At 48.1% G+C, this 19,657-nt stretch overlaps 1 protein-coding gene across 3 annotated transcripts in view; it reads left to right on the forward strand.

Moving 5' to 3' along the window:
• LOC103255534 (mothers against decapentaplegic homolog 2) overlaps positions 1–19,657 on the forward strand; it is an 81,489-nt gene that overhangs the window by 23,967 nt on the left and 37,865 nt on the right. For all 3 annotated transcript variants that reach the window (XM_008053515.1, XM_008053517.1, XM_008053516.1), the window contains exon 2: positions 5,804–6,089. In XM_008053515.1, the coding sequence (XP_008051706.1) occupies positions 5,854–6,089 (236 nt within the window). In that variant the 5' untranslated portion in view covers positions 5,804–5,853. The remainder of the gene's footprint in view (positions 1–5,803; positions 6,090–19,657) is intronic.

Genomic DNA, 19,657 nt, shown 5'->3' on the forward strand with positions numbered 1-19,657 from the left:
TTACCATTGAAATGGAATGAGGAAATTGGGGGGGGGGATTGTGCAGTAGTTCATGGCAGTGCAAGAGGCTTAGTTTACAAAATTTATGCATTTAGAGACAGAGAATGTTGGGGGTAAAGATGACTAAAGGAAGTAGAACTCTGTGCCTGGGGAAGCCCTTTCACGAGGGAGCTGTGGGATCTGCTGCTGTGGTGACTTGGACACAGACCAGAGGAGGCCTCTGGCAGACCCTGAGTGGCAGCTTGGAAATGGGAGGGGCATTACACACAGAGGACCCCAGTGTATTTGCTGAATTCTGCAGTTCTCCTGGGTGGAAGAGATTAGCCCACAGCCCAGAAAAGCAGAGGGGAACTTCTTCCAGTTCTGTGTAGTTGAGATGAAGTTCTCGAGGGGAGGGACCTTGAGAACAACAGGTGAGAGCTGAAAGCCCTTGAGGAGGTGAGAACACACTGGTGTTTTCAGCACACCTGGTTGGTTTCTTCTTCTTCCAGACGTTTGCCAAATTCTGAAGCTGGTTAGGCAGAGCAGTTCTGAGAGTATCTAGGCACCTGGAGATAAGGATCTGTTAGCCTTTCTGATGAAAGCTCTGCAGAGCTCACCCTGGGAGCAGGGATGAGCTGGAGGTCATCTTGTTTATACCAGTAACTGCTGCTTAGCAGTGTTCTGGGATTCTGGTGTTACAAAGGAAGTGGTAAAGTGTATGTGTGAGATTGTGTTAGGGATGGGCAAAGAAACATCTAGGGTAGCCACTAAAAGAGAAGAGTGTGGAACAAATGGAGAAAAGAAGTCAAGAAAGAGAAAGTTATCATAAAACAGGCAGACACCCAAGTTTGTGATTACATTAAATAGAAATGGGCTGAATATTCCAAGTCAATTGCAAAAACCGTCAGCGTGGACAAATAATACTAATCCCCCTACTATTTGCTTCTTACAAGAGATGCACCTTAAATGCAAGTACTCAGAAAGGCTGAGAGAAAATCATGAGAAAGGATACACCACTGAAATGCTGAGCAAAAGAAAGCAGTTATGGTCGTACTAATCTAACAAAGTAGACTTTAGTACGCTCGCATTAGTAGGAAAAGATAAGTACATGTTATAGTATAAGAGGATGGATCCACCAATGTTATCACAGTCCTTGCTCTGTACCCAGTAACATAGCTTGAACATCTGTAAGCCAGAATTTTTTAAGTTAAAAGAAATAGATAAATACAGGATCATGGTGGGAACAGGCATATAGGACGTGTGTGCACTAACAGGCTTGATCTAATTGTTGTACATGTGAAGACTACAGACCTTTACTTTCTAAAATAGGATGCCCCTGGGGACTTTATTAACTATGGCAGATTGAATACATGTATTTATTTTCCCCCGTATCTCACTAAAATAAAGGTAAAGGAAGGACAAGCATGAGCTCCAAATGAGTGGGTGAAGAAGTGACAGTGGAGGAGAGGTGACTCAGTAGATGAAGAAGAGAAAAGAAGATGCGTGACCCCTTACAACATGATGACATTTCAGAACCACAGATAGTGTAGAAAATATTAAAAGTTTCTAGAGAGAAAAGTTTTAAAATTCTAATTAAAAGATCAGGAATAAAAGTTACATTGGGCTTCTCAGTATCAATAGTGGATTTTAGAAAACCAAGGGACAATGCTTTCTAAATTTTGTGTGAACTGATAAGGAGTGACTTGTAGGAAATAAAGCTAAGTGAAAAAAATCAAGGTGTACAACAGTATATATAACATGGTACTCCTGTGTAGGAGGAGTCAGATGGAAACGTGGCTGGATGTCTGTATACTGGCCTGTATCTTGAAGACGACACTGAGTAGACAAAACAGCAGTGGATTCTGAAGGGGCAATAAGCCATCGGGTGGACAGACAGATGAGGCTTCTGAGTATGTAGCTTGTCTTTGGAGTCTTTTTATAATAAATGCTTTACCTACTCCAAATGAAAAATGAAAAATCCATGAAAATTAAAGGCAATGAATGGACTTAATCATATCCCAAGTTGGTGACAGCCATGCAGACAGAGGAAGCCGTTACTGCAGGTGACTCAGCAGCACAATGCTTCAATTGTCTGCTGTTAGTGGACAGGTAGTGCTGCAGCGAAGCCTTATGTTTACCCTGTGATCTTCAGGGTAGAGGCAGTGTTGATGTTGTTTGAAGCCATTTCTGCATGTTGCCAGGCAGTGTAAGTATGTGACTGTACTTGTTTGTGCAGAACCTTGGTTTTCAGTATTGGAGAAGAGGAAACAGGGATAAGTTATGGACGTGGGCTGGATGGTAGCCTCCCCAAAGGGTCAGCCCATGCCCCAGTACCTAGCACCTGCAAATGTGCTTTTATGTGGCAAAAGGGTCTTTGTGGATGTAATTAGGGTCTTGTAATGAGATCATCCTGGGTCACCTGGTGGGGGGCTAAGCTCAGTGACAAAGTGTTCTTACACCAGACACAGAAGAGAGGAGAGAGACGGTGCTGTGATGGTGGAGGCAGAAGCTGCAGTGGTGCTGCCCGCAGGCAGGCAGGACACCTTCTCCTGGAGCTCTTGGAGGGAGCGTGGCCCCGCCACTGCTCTGATCTGGATTTCTGGCCCCAGCACCGGGAGAATAAGCTGCTGTTGTTCACGTCAGCACGTTTGCAGTGACTCATTACAGCAACCTCAAGAAATGAATGCAGACGTAAAGTAGATCCCTGAGTTAAGAATGCCTTGATGAAGGCTATGTCATCTTTCTTCTTCAGAGACTCTCGGTTGTTCCTCTGAGTAGATGCAGGTCGGTACCAGGACCGTGAGTGTTCCCAAATCCTCACATACTCAATTCCCTTCATCGGCCCTGTGGAACCCACATGTACAAAAAGCCGGCCTCCATATATGTGGGTTTTGCATCATGCAGATACTGTATTTTCCATCTGCTCTTGGTTGGAAAAAGTCCACATATAAGTGGACCCACGGAGTCCAAGCTCTGTGTTGTTCAAGGTCAAGTATATATATCCCAGCTCTGCCCCTGAAAAAACCATGAAGCTACAAAACCCTCTGAGTCCTGCGCACCCACCACCAGATTGTGGTTCCTTGTAACTGCCTTCACTAAGGCGCAGCACAGCTCTTGGGAGTAGTCACTGTGGAGGTCTGGGAGGAGGTATGTACAGGACGAGCTGGCTATGTTTTGGAGTACTAGGAAACTTGGATACTGTTGGGCCACAGGGTCATGCCAACAGGACCAGATTGAAGAAACACCCATGGGCCGGAGATGTGCTTATCTAGAAAGAATGGTGTAAAAACTGTGCCACGGCTGATAGAAACATATTGAATGTAAAACCTTACCAGCTCCTCTGATATATCCCTACCTCCCTAAACCTTATGAAATATCACTGGGATGAAAGCACTGACTTCTCTGAAGAATAACAACTAAAATTAGTGTTGTCAGCATCTAACCTGACTTTGCTTGAATGCATTATATTTTAGGGTCAACGCCTAGCACTAGTTGATGAGAAGAAGTTTTTTGAGAAAGAACGGCAGCAAATAGGTGTGACTGGACTGGAATTAGGAAGCAGGCCTGATGTCATACCAAAGCAGAGTCAGGCAGGAGACCTTCATGGACGAAAGTACTGCAGGGAGGGCAACTGGGAGAAGTGGACCCAAACTCATCTTTCCCCCACTGGTCCGTCTGAGCTCTGCCGGGGTGGTAGCCACCACGGTGGGCCTCCTGGCATGCTTTGTGATGTGGGCCACACTGTGTTTGTTGTCAGGTGTGGAGTTGCTTGGCATGCGTATGTTGGAGCTGGCCTCCTCTGATAGAGGAGTGAGTGGCTCTGCAAGGTAGATGGGCAGTTCTGGAATGTGAGGGCGGCAGGGAGCAGCTGGTTTTGCTTTTTTCTCAGTTTCATGAGGGAGCAATCTAGATGAAAAGGATTTGAGGGACACGGTGCCCAGGTGGAGTGTGTAGACCTGTTTAGGGCTCAGACCAGCTATAAAGGGAAAATTTTTTTAATCAGGCAGGCCAGTACAGCTATTGACTGGGTTTCTAGATGATTCCAAGGGCTGACAGTGATTAGGAAAGACAAACTCTTCCCTTCTAATACAGGGATGCTAAATTGCACAGATGTAAAATGGAAAGCTGGGATTTGCTTTTTTGTTTAAGAAAAATTATGACAGAACACATTTTAATTATTTTAATAAGTAGAATAAACAAAGCTGTTTGAGAAAATAAACAACATTGTATGTAAACATGTTTTCCAACAGTCTTCTGTGCAAAGTCAGTCAGGCCAAGTAAAGAGGTCAACAGCGGTCTCTGGTCTTTCTCAGCAGTGACAGACTCCCATGAAGTCACAGATTCACTGAACTGAGAAGGAGGAAGATGAGCTGCTCGAAGTGGGAGGCGCAGTTCTAGGGTGCGGTGGTGCTGGTCAGGGCACGCTGCTCTTGGTGCAGGTTGGGGCTGGCGGACATGGGCCTTGGAGTTCCAGGGCTTGGGGAACAGAAGAGAGCCCGTTGGCTTCCGAGGCGCTGACCTTGTGGGAGGTTAACGGAGGGCTGGTGGAGAGTGGGGAGAATCTGTAGTAAGCAGGCTAGAAAGTGAGACAATGAACCTTGAGGAAAGCAAGGTTGCACCAAAAGAAACGTGTCTGCAGAGGGGAGGAGTGGAAGTGGTACGCTTCTGATGCCCGCGGGTCGTGAGGGTTGTACGTGATCATGCAATTTCAGTTGGTTGGAGGGAAAGGGAAGTGTGAGGGAACGCAGTCCTCATCTTCTGGGTAACTGGTAGGTGGTGCCTGGACTCGACATTTCCAGGGTGAACTTAGAAACCTGCTACCTGGGTATAAACGCCCTGAGAGAGTCACAGTGAAGAAAGCATTGGGAATTGCACCTGCCGTGGAAGGAGAAGCTGTGAGTGACTTTGCTCACCGTGCACTTTGGTGTTTGGGCACAAATGAAAATACAAGTTAAAAAGAAGGCAGGACTCAGTGGCTCAGCTTATAATCCCGGCACTTTAGGAGGCCAAGGTGAGTGGATTGATTGAGCTTGCGGGTTCGAGACCAGTCTGGGCAACTTGATGAGACCTCATCTCCACCAGAAATCAAAAAATTACCCGGGCGTGGTAGTGTGCTTCTGTAGTTCCGGCTACTCGGAAGGCTGAGGTGGAAGGATCGCTGGAGGCCAGCAGGTCGAGGCTGCGGTGGCCGTGAGTGTGCCACTGCACTCCAACCTGGGCGACAAAGACTCCAACTCAAAAAATAAAAAATAAAAAAAAAGAAGACATCCTCTTAGCCTTTTCCCCACAGCCTCTGTCTACCTTATTTCTTTATTCTTGTGGACATGCACTTGATATAGTTCCCTTCTTGGAACTTGAGATTTTGCTGTAGGGGACTTACTCAGCCAGATGTGAGTTTAAAACTGGGCAGTGTGGGCTTATCAGTTTTTCACATATTTTTGTTTTCTTTTGAGAACAGATTGGAGTTGTAACAAGAGAGAAGACCTTTTTGTGTGTTACAGTATTTTAATTATTGACACTTAAGAATGAGAAATTAAGGAGGATTGGTAGTGGAAAAATGTTAGGTGTTGATACGTGCTTTACCTGTAGAATCATTATATTTGCCCACAAGACTGGAGTCCTTTAACATCTTGCTTTTAAAGGGCTTGTTTCCATAATTCGTTTCAGTCAGTCACGATGCCCTTTTCCCGGTGGAGAGTGCCGGGCAGGGCTGCAGGGAGTGTGATCGTTCGCTCTCTGTCCATACTGTGTCTGCTTTGTGGGGTGTGCTGGCATCACTGCTGGACGCTAAGGGTGGTCTCTGGTCCTTCCTCGTTTCCAGGGTCAACGCAGGCACGGTCCTCTCGGCGCAGCCTTGGCCTTGGGGAGAGCATGTCGTCCATCCTGCCGTTCACGCCGCCAGTGGTGAAGCGCCTGCTGGGCTGGAAGAAGTCAGCCAGCGGGGCGGGTGGCGCGGGCGGCGGGGAGCAGAACGGGCCAGAGGAGAAGTGGTGTGAGAAGGCCGTCAAGAGCCTGGTGAAAAAGCTCAAGAAGACCGGCCGGCTGGACGAGCTGGAGAAGGCCATCACCACGCAGAGCTGCAACACCAAGTGTGTCACCATCCCCAGGTGAGGGCCCGGCGGGCCTTGCGGGGACCCCGGGGCTGCAGGGAGGGGATGTTCCTTCGAGTTGCCCGTGAGCCACCATGATTGGAACGTGGCTGCCCACCATGGTGATGCATTCTGTCTTCCTGTTCGCGTGTGTGTTTTACGCCCGTTTTCTTGAGCAGCGAGAAGGTTTAAGGTAGTGAGATGGGATGCGCAGCTGTAGTTGGATTTTTGGTGCCCGGTGCGTGTGGTGTCCGCATGTGCGATTGGATGCCGTGGGGTTAAACAAGCAGAGCTTTTTCTGTCACTCACGTAGGAGTGACTGGCAGTTCCCCCCTCCTTGGTCCAAGCTTCTGTCAGTAAGGAGCGAGAGGCTCACTTTTTAAATGAAGTTTGAGTAGTTTTTGTGAGTTGCAAAACTCAGAAGAACACACCTGTGTGGGGCAGCTTCCCGAGCTGGCAGGGAGTCATTAGAACCTGTTCTGAGGACTTCTCATCTTGGAAGGACCTGTTTTACTTAGAAGGTTGGAGTTTTCTGAGTGTAAATGTAATCCTTGACAGATGTACCGCTGTCAGGGTAATTTTTTTTAATAAAATGACAGGTGGTTTTTAAATGTTTACTACTTTTTGGTACATCACAGATTTTAGGAGGACGTTTAAAAAGTAGAATTCTCTATTTGCGGCATTGTAATGTGGGCTGGCATTCCGGGTGTGGGCCCATCAGACTGCTGGAGTGAGCTTTGGGGAGTCCACCCCCAGTGGCATTGGTGACAGAACCTAGGAGTAGTAGCCTATGTGCTTGCAGGACCTGACAGCAGGGAGTGTCCTGCCTAGTTGTTAGACTTCCCGTTTTTTTCACCTCACTTGGATCTTGTGTATCTTAAATAAGAGTTGGTTTGCTTGGTTTATTCTTTGGTTTTGCAGATACGTGTTGAGTGCCTGCTGCGTGTGGGTGCTGTTCTAAAACACAGACAGGGTATGTTATGGGCACCACATGGGGCTCCCCCTTCCGGGGGCTCATGTGTACAGTGGGCAGGTACGAGCACCCACAGTGTTTGAGATAGGAGTGAGTGCCAAGAAGACATGCATGGGGATAGGACAGAGGTGGCTTGGTTGTGACCCAAGTTGCAGGAGAGAGGCAGCATGTGGACCTGGGGCGTGAACACGCCTTGTGCTTGGAGATGGGAAGGTGCCGGTGGGCTGGGGCACAGCACTCGGGGGGTGCTTGTGTTGGCCTCGTAGGGGACCGTGGTGGTCGGGATGTTGGTCTGAATATCACTGGAAGCAAATAAGGATTTGTTAAAGATCCATTTTTAAAGGATTTTAAAGATGTACATTTTCCAGAGGTCATTGTTGCCACTGGAGACCAGCTGTGGGGACAGTGGTGTGGGGGGGGGGGCTGGGGGCCGCAGGGATGTAACTGGGAGGCCATGCAGGCCGGGCTGGAGCTGTGTTAGCATGAGTGAGTGGACAGGATGGCGGTGGCGGCTGAGGGGGCCACTGAATTTAGCTGTTCCTTGTGCGGAGCAGCAGGCGGCGTTGGGTGCCTGCTCCAGACCCCGCGCTTTCCTCACAGGAGTGCCACACAGGCTGGCCGAAACTGCCTGCTTCCTAGGAAGGGAGGCTGCCTTTGAAAGGTGGTTCCATGGGGTGTGCCTGCGGGCTTTGCGGAATGGGAGGGGGGCCTGCGGGGAGTCTCCCCCTGGAGGAGTGCTGGTGCCCACGCGGAGGCCCGTGGGAGAATGAGGTGCTGATCAAGAGAGGCATGGAGGCTGCGGAGGCTGGTATGATATTGAAGGGTCTCAAGAGTTAAAGTAAAGGGGTGGATCTGTGAGGGGGGATGGAGCCTAGCTTGCCGGGGGAGTGGGGGGGGCACACTTCACTTTGGGGCACCTGGGGAATGTGGGGTCACGGAGGGTGAGTCCAGAAGGCTTAGAAGTCAGATCCATGTGGCTGCAGTGAGGAAACCAATCGTGAGGCTGTCAAGAACGGAGGCAGGGAGACCAGCTGGTAGGTTGTCACCCATCAGAAGGAGCTATGTGACGCAGGCAGAGAGGGGCATGTTTGTGACAGCTTCCTCGAGGGTTCCAGTTCCCTTGCAGCGAGGCTTTCTCCACCGGCTTGAGGGAGACCAACTCATGCAGGGTCCCCATCCTGCTCAAGCCTGCTGTGGACACCACGCTTCCTTCCAGGACTGCTTCGTCGTTAAAAACAGCTGTATCTGCCCTTACTTGGTTAGTGAAGGTCAGGGCTTGGCCATCCACTGTCTTGTTTCTCACTGTGAAAAGTGCCTTGAGGCTCAGGGCAGCCTGTGTGATGGGGGGAGGGTCATGTTACAGAAGTGGCAATTTGTTCATATTGATTATTGTGTCTCGAGAAGCTTTGGCTTCTGGCCTGGGTGGCTTGGTGCCATCTGTTGTATAAAGTTTGTTTTTCTTTTTCTTTTTTTGTTTTTGAGTTGGAGTCTCATTCTCCAGGCGGGTCTCGAACCCTCGGGCTCAGGCAATCCACTCACCTCAGCCTCCCAAGGTGCTGGATTACAGGCTGAGCCACCGAGCCCAGCTTAAAGTTTGTATTTCAGTTACATGGCGTCGGGCGATGAGTCATATCTTACCTCCCAGACGTTCTGAAGCATAAGGCATGCAGTGGGGACTCAGAGCTTAGTGTGGAGGAGTCGGGGAGTGGTGTGGACAGCTCTGCGGTGTGTGAAACTCAAGCACAGTTGAAACAAAAGTCTTACGGTGTAACCCAGAATGGACTCGGTGTGAATGCGTCAGCTTAAAACAGCAAGTAAGGTGTTACTCAGAGACCTGTAAGGTCATATAAACTTAACAGTTCAAATATGTTAAATTAATGAAGAACACGAAGTGTAAATTACTTTTAGGAAATGGCCAGCGCAGACAACTGCCTCTGGTCCACCTTCAACTCTGACACTAGTGTGGGGTCCCAGCTCGGGGGGACATAGACCTGGTTTTACATCCTTCCTGCCTTCTCCCTCAGCCACTCCTGCGGCCTCCGAAGGTTTAGAAGCTGTAGTTACAGACCTGTTACAAGTGCCATGAAGCCGTTTCATCTCGGCCTTTCTGCGACGGAGCCATGGGAAACAGCTCAGTCATAGAATCAGAATGGCAGGTGCCATTCTGACTCAGACTTCAGGAGCCAGGGCTCTGACTACACAGTGTCCACAGTAAGCACAGTTGAAACTGGAGGTGGGTTCTGGAAAGTGGGAGCAGGGGGCGTGGTGGAGAAGGCAGCAGTTGTGTAATGCCCAGTACACGTAAGCGGGCGGGAATGCGGAACTGCTGATTTCTGTAAGCGTAAACCCAGGGCTTCCCTGGGGCAGCTCTGACCTTGTCATCATACTCCTGATCTTTCATCCTAAGGAAAATCACGAATATCGGCATAGATTCCCGATGTTCGTTTAGTATTGTTTTTAATAGCAAAGAATTAGAAAAACCCAATCCTAACCCTTAGTCTTCTTAACACTTAAAGAAAACTTAAAAACCCATTGTATACCATGGTCGAACAAGGATAGTAAAAGAAAAGTGTATGTAAATCCCATTTATAAACATAGCTGCAAAAGTTACAAATAAAATATTTGAAACTAGAACTCATTGGTTTATTAAGAACCACAAAAACATGACTTGGTAAGTTCTGTCATAAACAAATTCAAGGATGATGACTCACCTACAGGAAGTCTGAAAAAGTGATGCCTCATATTCATATTTAAGATGAACTTTATGGTGGATCTAGAAAGAGCTTTCTGTAAAATTCACTGTTTTAACAATTAGAAATAGGAATTTTTTTTTAGGTTGGCAAAGCATACTTCTGAACTGTTGCATTTAATTATGACACTTTAGAGAGAGATATGCCAAGATTCTCAAATTGTTAATATTTATGAATGACCTAAAAAAGAAATGTCCTATTATTTTTTTCCTAATATTTATGTATAAAAAGTGTTTTGCACTTTTATGGTCATCACAGTTAAATATTTAAGTAAAACTCTTGGGCAGTTTAATTTTCATCATTTAAGACAAGACTATTCTTGTCTTTGCTTTTTCTATTCTTTGAAGTCCATTTTTCTGTCAAAGGGCAATTCTGTTTCCATTTTTAAGCATTCCTTTTTAGTAGATGTGCATATTTCTGACTGCTTTTGCCTTCAGAAAGTGTGTTACTAGCCAGGTATGGTGGCTCTTGCCTGCTGTCTCAGATACTTGAGGGCTGAGGCAGGAGGATCACTTGAGCCCAGGAGGTCTAGGCTGTAGCGCCCTGTAATCACGCCTGTGATAGTCAGCGCGCTCCAGCACCGTAGTAGAGTGCTCCCCCCACCCCATCTCTTGAAAAAGTAAGAGCATAGAATAGTGTATGTGTGCCTCCATAGTCCCTCTTCAGTGACAGCTGTGGTCTCAGGTGTCCTTCCCAGAGTGTGTGTGTTTGTTTGTTGTTTTTTTTTTTGAGTCGTTGTCTCACTGTCGCCCAGGCTGGAGTGTAGTGGCATGTTCATGGCCACCGCAGCCTTGACCTGCTGGGTTCAGGCGATCCTTCCGTCTTAGCCTCCTGAGTAGCTGGAACTACAGGTGTGTGCCACCACACCTGACTAATTTTTTGATTTATTGTGGAGATGATCTTTCCATGTCCCCCAGGCTGGTCTCAAACCCTTCGATTCAGGGAGTTCCCTTGCCTCAACCTTCCAAAGTGCTGGGATGACAGGTGTGAGCCACTGTGCCCAGCAGGACTGTATTTCTTTCTAATGCTCTTCAACATTTGGATTTTGTTTTGCATCTTCTGAACTTGTAAACACCAGAGTAATTAAAGTGACTATGTAGATTGTCAGCTTTTATTTCTTACTTCATTCATGTGCTCTTCTAGATAACCAGGGGTAGCTGGGAAGACTTTTTGAACCCAGACTGTGGTGTTCTTCCCCTCTTCTTAAATGGGAGCTTTTTCATTATTTCAGAAGAGAATAATTCTTTCTCTCCCTCATTCATACGTGGGTGCACTTGCATGTGTGAGAGGGGAGGGGGTGGCGGGAGCAGGGAGAGAAGCAGGCAGGCAGGCGGATGTGCATGGAGCCTGTCTGTGTTGGAGGGAACTCTAGTCTGAGGTGTGGGGCCCTGTGTCCCTTCCTCAGCATCCTCAGCACTGAGTGTGGCCCTGGCTGTCTCCCCTTTCCCTTTTTCCTCTAGTGGGGGAGGCAGTGGTGCTGAGCACATCCACAGGACAACTTTTGGACTTACCCTTTGAAATAGTGTGTGAGGATTTTCAGCTGTGAAGTGCTATGACCTTGAAGATGTTGGAAGTATTCACGGATCTTCCACATCTTCATCTTCCTTCCATTTTCTCCCCGAGAGAACTCAAGTTAAATTGTACTCAGAAAAAGTTTCTGCCAGGCAGTGTCACATTATACAAAATTTAGTTGATTCAAAGTTATAACATTTATTCGTAAAGTCAATGAGTCAGAACAGTAGAACCTTCTAGGCGCAGATGAGAGCTCTGAGGTTCTGGTGAAGGCATGCTTGTCCCTCGCAGCATCCATGTGTCCCCTTCTCTGTGCTGTTGGAGGCCAAGGACCCGGGAGACCGTGAAAGGAGCCTGCTGGCCTCGCCGTCGTCTGCTGCTGCGGTCCCAGGTGTCAGTTTTTTGAGGGGCTCCTGCTCCAGGACCCTGAAGTGGAGGTCCCTCAGCATGTGGGATGCGTTCTGACATCTGTATCATTTCCCTTGTGAGGGAGAATGCCTGCCCCCCTGGCCCTTTGCACTCTATGATATTGCTGAGTTACACCCAGCCTGAGCGGTCTCTGTGACTTCAACGCTTGCCTGATGCAGTGAGCACTGTGCTGCTCTCCTTGCCCCATGGCTTTAATATACTGGCTTCCTGGAAGAGAGCCGATCTGGTCAAAGTGACCAGTGTTGGGACATCGCAGTCACCTCTTGTCTGCCCACCATCCTGGTCTATCTCCAGCCTCATCTGGAACCACTCCAGTATACCCAGGCCCTTCCTGTGTGACTGACAGCATTTTGGAAAGTTCATAATTCTCTGGGACAGCATGCATGCCACTGTCTTCTCTTTCCCCCTGCTGTCTTGGGAGAGACTGCTGCCAGGCCTGCGCTGTCCCCAGTGGCCGGGCAAGTCCCTGTGCTGACAACAGGGTGCCATGTGGTCCTAGAAGGATGGCACACGGACATGGACTCTGCGGAGGTGAAGAGCCACAGAACGTCCTGAGGGGCCTCAACCGGCTTGCTCGGAGTCCCCTATGCTTGGACTAATGGGGAAATGTCTCTGCCACGCTGTTCTTTGTAGCTTGTTTTCTCTGTTGGCTGTCCACTTCCTGTGGCCTGCCTCGAGTGCACCAATTCTCTTTTTGTGCTGTATTCAGACTGCTGTCAAACCCATTTGATAAGTTCTAGATTTCAGTTACTCTCTCTTTCCATTTGAGCATGTTCCTTCAATATTATAGACCCCACATCACTGCTGAGATACCCGTTTGATTTGTCCGTGCCCTTATTGTGCTGTAAGAGTTGCCTCAGACTCCTGGCTGCCATCTCTGGCACCCGATTGCTAGCATTCCCTCCTGTGGTCTGGCCGTGTCCTAGCCATCACGCGCAGTCTCCCCTTGCATGTGCCTGTCGTTCTGATTGTCTGCTCCACATTGCATGTACTCCATGAAATTCCCAGGCAAGAGGCTCACGGACGCTCAGGGGACACTCTCCCCAGGTGCCCACCTGGGCCAGGTAGCCGGCAAGGAGGCTGAGCGCCTTCATCTGGTCGGGGTGTTGGGCAGACTGCCACTTCTGTTGGGCTTAGCCTACCACTGGCTTACACCTTTTGGGCAAGCAGGGTCTCCTGGGATTTTGACGGAAAGCCTGGCAGGCTGTTACTGGGTCCCTCGGATACTGGAGAAGTCGCTTCTGCCCTCCTGTAGAGAGCTCAGCACTTGAGCCTCAGCTGGTCAAGCATGGCACCGTGTCCTTTTCCTCAGTGGAGTTTCTTTTCTCAGACCAAGCCTGATCCTCAGCCTGTCCCTCGAATCTGCAGATGACCCTGGGAGGACGTGCCGGGCAGCAGGTCAGTCCACCTGGAAAGCTGCTTTCTCCCCTGAAGTGGCGTTCACCTACATCTCATCACTTGCATAACTCTCTGCTGTCCGAACAAGTGTTTCTCCTTGGCCTTTTCCCTTTAGATGTTGCAGCAGGCAGCAGGTAAACACCTGGAAGGAGAGCTGGTGGAATAGGCAGGAGCGTGTGGTGTTTCTTCAGGGCCCTTCCTTCAGGGCCCAGGTGCTAACCGTCCAGGCAGGACTCCTAAAAGGGGCTTGAGAGACAGCACTGCGGTAACTCACGCTCTCCCTGAGGGTGTCACACACCACTCGCCCCTGCATGAGAGCTTTTTGGAGAGGGTAGGGCAAGTTCTGCACTTCTCCCTTTTGCACTTGGAGACAGCTTGCAAGTCACCTACCAGCAGCTCTACCGCATTTTTTCATGAAATAGTGAAAAACAAATCCCTCCATATGAAATAGTATAGTGTTGGAATCGGTTATTTTATTGTAGTGATTTTTGGCTTACACTGGAATTTTGGACCTTGAGGAACTTATGACAAAAAATCAAAATTGTATATCTTACATTTTTCTGGTATGTGGTAACGTGTGATACAGTCACCGACATACATTGCAGGGTCACTGATGCATGTTGTGCAACAGTAATTTGTGTGATGTTTTCTACCTGGTGTTTTTCTGTTGGAGCAGTGTAGTCTCATTTTCTTCTTCCCACATTGATACTGTGTAATTTATCGTCCAGTCTGTTGTTCGAAGAGGATGTGGAAGAAGACGTGGAAGGACACACTTGTGATTCCTGGAAACTGCTTCTCAGCTGATCGATCATGTGTCAGCATATATTCCATCTCTTTATTTGATTTTTCTTTTTTTTTTTTTGAATTGGAGTCTCACTCTGTCGCCCAGACTGGAGTGCAGTGGCCGCTCCCGGCCACCGCAGCCTCGCCTGCTGGGCTCTGGCAACCCTTCCGCCTCAGCCTTCCGAGTAGCTGGAACTACAGGCATGCGCTACCATGCCCGGCTGATTTTTGATTTATTGTAGAGATGAGGTCTCGCTGCCCAGGCGGGTCTCGAACCCGCGGGTTCAGGCAATCCACTCACCTCAGCCTCCCAAAGGCACGGGATTACAGGCTGAGCCACCAGCAATTTGGATGGAAAGCTTCAAGGAAGCGTACATTTTTGAAAAATTTGCACTGGCTTCAGTTTGTCCTGTATAATCACCAGCAGCAATCCCTTTCCCCTGAGAGGAGACATCCGAGTGGCTCGCTAGATTTACAGTGTCTCCTCAAAGGGGACATCTGAGTGCAAAGGGTTAATTCTGAGGGCCTTTCCAAGTGCTTCTCAGTCTGATGTGTGTCTGCTGAGGTCTGAGGGAGACTTGGCTGGTTCTTGACCTGCCCGGAAGTCCCAGCAGGGGATCCACCTGCCCACCTGTGCCAGCAGCCCTTGCCCCATGAGGGCCAGCAGGACTGGCAGCACTGGGACTGAGTGGCATTGAGTGAGATGGGTGAAGGTCTCCTGTCTCGACAGAATGAGGAGACCCGGCATGACTGCAGAGGGATGCAGGCAGAGCAGCCAAGGAGCCCGCACCAGCGCCTGGCAGGTGGTGCGGGAGGCGGCACGGGACTCTGGCCTTCGTGAGCCCAACGCCCGGCTCCAATACAGGTGGCCTCACGAGTTGAGCCCCTTCCCAACACTCTTCTTCTTGCTGCGGTGGAACCCGGAGGGCTCCTGGAGGAGGCAGAGAGGATTCAAGGAAATTACGCAGTTGTGGTTTTGATCAGCAGACTTGCAAGCACAAGTGTCTGTATGTGCTGGGGGCATCGAGACTCTCCGGAGGTCTTATGCAGAGGGGGGCGGGTCTAAGGACTGCTGGTGCAGGGCAGAGTGTGGAGAGCCCATGCCAGCTTGTTCACGAGTTGCCAGTACCCTCCTGTCGAAGATTCGGGGTCCGTATGAGGGGGTTCCTGGGGTTAGGGAGGCAGAGGGGAGTGGAGGGGTCCACGTGCACCTGCACGAAACAGGCACTATTTAGCAAAGCAGAGGCAGGTTTTCTAAATGGAGAATATTTGACTGTGATACCTGTCCCCTTGTCTTATTTTCAAAGAAATGGCTGTAGCTGGGGCTTTCTCTTATTGAAACGTAGACTCCGACTGAGTGTCTGGATGCAGCTTCTCGCTTTGCCCATAGGCACTGTGAAGCCAGCGTCTTGGTGACCATTCGGGGTAGCTGTTGGCTTCTTCACCTCAGCCTTTTTCTTTGGGAGCTCTTTTGCCTTCGCGCCCCTGTGTCTGCAGGGGCCAGGCATGCTCCTGAATTTGCTGGGCCAGTGGGGGCGGAGCTGGTGAAGAAAGCTTATGTTTATGTGGAGAACCTGCAAATGCAGTTGATACTGAACAAAGATTTCTAATGAAAAATGATGTAAGCATCTCAGAGGGCTTTCCCTGCAGTTTTTATATGATGGCTAATGTAATTTGCATTAACAAGAATAAATAATACATTAATCTGTGTGCCTCAACATTTTAATCTCCGTGTGTCAAACCAGTTGTGGAGCACAAATTGGAGTTGATTGGAGTTGATTTCTATTTTGCTGGATGCTAATTGTTTGAAATTGTCAGATTAAAAACATTTCTTTGGAACCCAAGTCAAACATGACCAGAACATATACCTCTAAAAGTTGAACTTCGGAATCGTGTCCTGCTTTATATTGAGTGTGCAGTCGGCCTCGGCATCCACGGAGGTCGTGCCAAGACCTTCCAGACCCTCCTTCCCCTCAGAGACCACAGCCAATGCTGCCCGTGTCCTGGGTAGGAGATGGCGTCCTCCCATGCGCTCAAAACCCTTTCTAGATTCTGCCAACACCTAACACGCTACAGATGCCAGGAAGGTAGTTGTTAGACTCTGTTTTTTAATCTGTACCATTTTTTACTGTTGTGTTTATTTTATATTGCTTTTTCCCCCCAAATATTTTCTGTTCAGTGATATGAAACCCATGGATACAAAGGACTGACTGTATATTCCAGATTTTCATGCGTCTGTTTTAAAAAGACTCAAATGACATGTACTTACATTTTGTATTCAGATTTCTTGAGTCATTTAGGACATTTAAAAAATTATTGAAAACTACATGTGAAAATACATTTAGAAAGTTCATAAACTATATTATTAAAATAAATGTGCCTGAACCCTTTTTAGTGTTAGCTTTTTCTTTTTAAAGTAAAACATTTGGTTTTGGAAGGCTTGAAATATTCCAAGCTACCATTTTTAGAATTGATATTTAATCTTTTCAGTGGCAGGAACTGTTTTATATGTGTGGGAGATATTTTGTTGTTTTCAAAGGTGATAAAAATATCTAGCAGGACTTAAGAGTCGAGTCTTTGGTAAGCTTTTAGAGGCAGAGGTGGAAAATACTGGAAAGATTTTTCCAAGAATCCCCTGGCCCTCCTGTTCTGAGAAGCGCTGCCCTGTGCCAGCAATGAGGGAAGTATCCTTCCTGCTCTTCCAGAACTGTGTGACTTACAGGTCTGGGACTGACATTCTGTCATTTCCCCATTTTTGCTTATTTATCAATTGATATCTGAAACACCAAGCCACTTATTTTCATGTGGAAGGAGATGTACCATTTCACTCGTCCAAAGAAATTCTGTCTCCTGAGAAAACACCTCTTCCAGCAAAATCTTGTTTTGATGATTAAGTGTGCTCTGTTGTCCGTACCCCGCATACTACACTAGGATTAACTGTTTTGGTTTGGCTTGCCATGGTGATATTACATGTTTCTTTTTAGTAACTTCATAAGAGGCAGGACAGTATTAGAAAGTCAGAACAGGCCTCTGTCCCTGCTGCCTGATGGCTCTGTGAGCTTAGATATGTCACATGGTCTCTGTACCTCCGTTACCTCTTGGCAAGTGGGGGTGACAGTGCTGGTCTGTGGCACTGTTGGAGGATCACGTGACTTAATGTAAAGGTTTAGTGCTGTGCCTGGCACACAGTAGGTGTTTAATAAGAGTGATTTCATGGGTGGACCCCACCTGAAGTTTGGTTTTTTTGGGAGACTGATGATGTCACCTTCATGTGCACCAAGAGGGCCTGAGGGTTTACTGCTTGCATAATGAGGCTTTCTGGGTTGAGCAGGGGAGGTGTCTGGGTTGGTCAGCTGAGGACCTGAGGGAGCAGAGCTGGGAGAGTGGCGAGGTTCCGGGGGTGCAGGTGGGCGGGAGCTGGTCCAGGTGCGCATGCTGAGGCCTGCCTGGTGGGGGATGCCCTAGCCCCAGCGTGGGGTGCTCCTGGGCTTTCTCACCGCTTGCTCAGGGCCAAGGCAGAGGGCAGGGAACAGCGGGCATGGACGCTCTTGGCAGCACATATGAAAACGGAGTCCGATTTCCTTTTCAGCTCAGGCAGGATAAACAACAAGAAACCAAGTCAGGCGCAGCACAGTCAGACTGATGAAAGAGAGCGTCATACAGCTCCGGTGGGAAGTAGCATGCGGTGCAAGGGGCCAGGGACTTGAGTGATGGCACCGGGGTGGGATCTGGAGATTCTAAGATGACGCCTCTCAGGTGCTGCCACCAGGGAGGCATAGATGTGAGTGCCCTGCTGGGTGAAGGGGAGAGTCACAAACCCACAGGGACAGACTCCCAGAAGTCTGACAGGACACAGAAGGCTCCAGCTACTTAGTGTTCTAGAATACTAAACCTAATGTTAGCAGAGCATGGTCTTTGGGTGTTCATGGCAGCCTCACCAGGACGGTGTGCAGGGCACAAGTCTCAGTAAATTGTAGAAGGTTGAGATCTACAGAGTGTTTTCTCTGTTAACCGTTGGAAATGGAATGCCAGAGTTCTCTGGCTCACAGGTTTAGGGGGAAAAAAATCATAAGGTAAGTTAGAATATATTTCAAACCGATAATGAAAATACAACATATCAAATATGGGGGAATGCAGCTAACACAGTGCTTGATGGGAAGTGTATAGCTTTAAACAATCTACTAGAAAAGAAAAAAGTTACTTTAGAATCATCTAAGAAACTAGAAAAAACCAGGCTCGGTGGCTCAGCCTGTTATCCCGTGCCTTGGGAGGTTGAGGTGAGTGGATTGCCTGAGTCTGCGGGTTCGAGACCCGCCTGGGCAGCAAGACCTCATCTCTACAATAAATCAAAAATTAGCCGGGTGTGGTAGCTCACGCCTGTAGTTCCAGCTACTTGGAAGGCTGAGGCGGAAGGATCACTGGAGGTCGAGGCTGCGGTGGCCGGGAGCGCGGCCACTGCACTCCAGTCTAGGCGACAGAGTGAGACTCCAACTCAAAAAACAAACAAACAAAAAAGAAACTAGAAAAAAGTTAGATAAAATGGAAAGTAAGTAGAAGGAAGAAATAATAATAATAATAATGAGCAAAAATCAGTAGCCAGAAAAGAGATGATCGAGACAGTGAACAAAGCCAGAAACTGGTTCTTGGAAAGATCAGCTCTTGCTAGACCGATCAAGAAGAAGAGAATGAGTCCGCAGTCATAGGGTGCCTGTGTATATCGCCAAGGAACGTAGGATTCCTGTGGTAGTCCTACCATGGCGTGAACAACTTTATGCCGCTAAATTTGACAATTACATGTCATGATAAAATTTAGGTTACCCCTCAACTGGTGCAAGAAGAAACGGAAAATCTAGGTGGCCCTATAACAAGGAAAGAAAAGGAATTTATAATCAAAGTCTCTCCTACAAAGAAAACTCCAGGCCCAGGTGGTTTTCGTGATAAATTGCATTTGAGCAAGAAATACCACCAGTCTTACAGAAACTCAGAAAAAAGTTGTTCTTTGAGGCCCACATAGCCCTGATATCTAAACCTAATAGGTGACACTAAAGAAAAATTAGGAATTCATATGTCACTAACATGGATGAAAAGATTTTAGAATACACTCCAGTGATACGCAAAAGGGAACGCATGCCGTAAGTGAGTGGGCTTTATCCCAGCGTGCAAGATTAATGGGTCACTCCCACGCGGTGATCAGTGTGGCTGCCTGCACTCACAGAGGAGGACAGCCACATGGTCACCTCGTGTGGTTCAGAGCAGGTGTTGGTTTTCATCATCCATTCGTGGTAAACACTCCCTGCAAATGAGAAGTGAGGACTTACTTCCTCAGTCTGGCAAAGGACATTCCGGAAGAACCAGCAGCTGAGAATTTGCTTTGTCTTGAAATGTTGTGTATTCCTGAAGATCAAGGACCGACAAGGAGGCCCACTCTTCTGTCCTCACTTCACAGTTTAGTGGAGCGCCTAGCAAGTGTGGTTAGTCAGGAAGACCAATCAGGAAGACAAACGTGAACGGTTTAAAGATCTGAAAGAATATTTCAGAATTCTTGCTTTTTGTAGGTGACATGGCTATTTATGTAGAAAATTCTAAGGAATCTGTAAATACAACCATGGAACACATGAGCAAATTTAGCAAGGTTGCACTTACGGGTTCAAGGCTGCACTTACAGGTCTGTTGTAGTTTTATAAATACTAGCAGCAAACAAATGGAAGTGATGTTAAGGAAACAATTCCATGAATAGTAGC

Source organism: Carlito syrichta, unplaced genomic scaffold (assembly GCF_000164805.1).
Source record: "Carlito syrichta isolate Samal-C Ts95f unplaced genomic scaffold, Tarsius_syrichta-2.0.1 Scaffold288221, whole genome shotgun sequence".
NCBI lineage: Eukaryota > Metazoa > Chordata > Mammalia > Primates > Tarsiidae > Carlito > Carlito syrichta.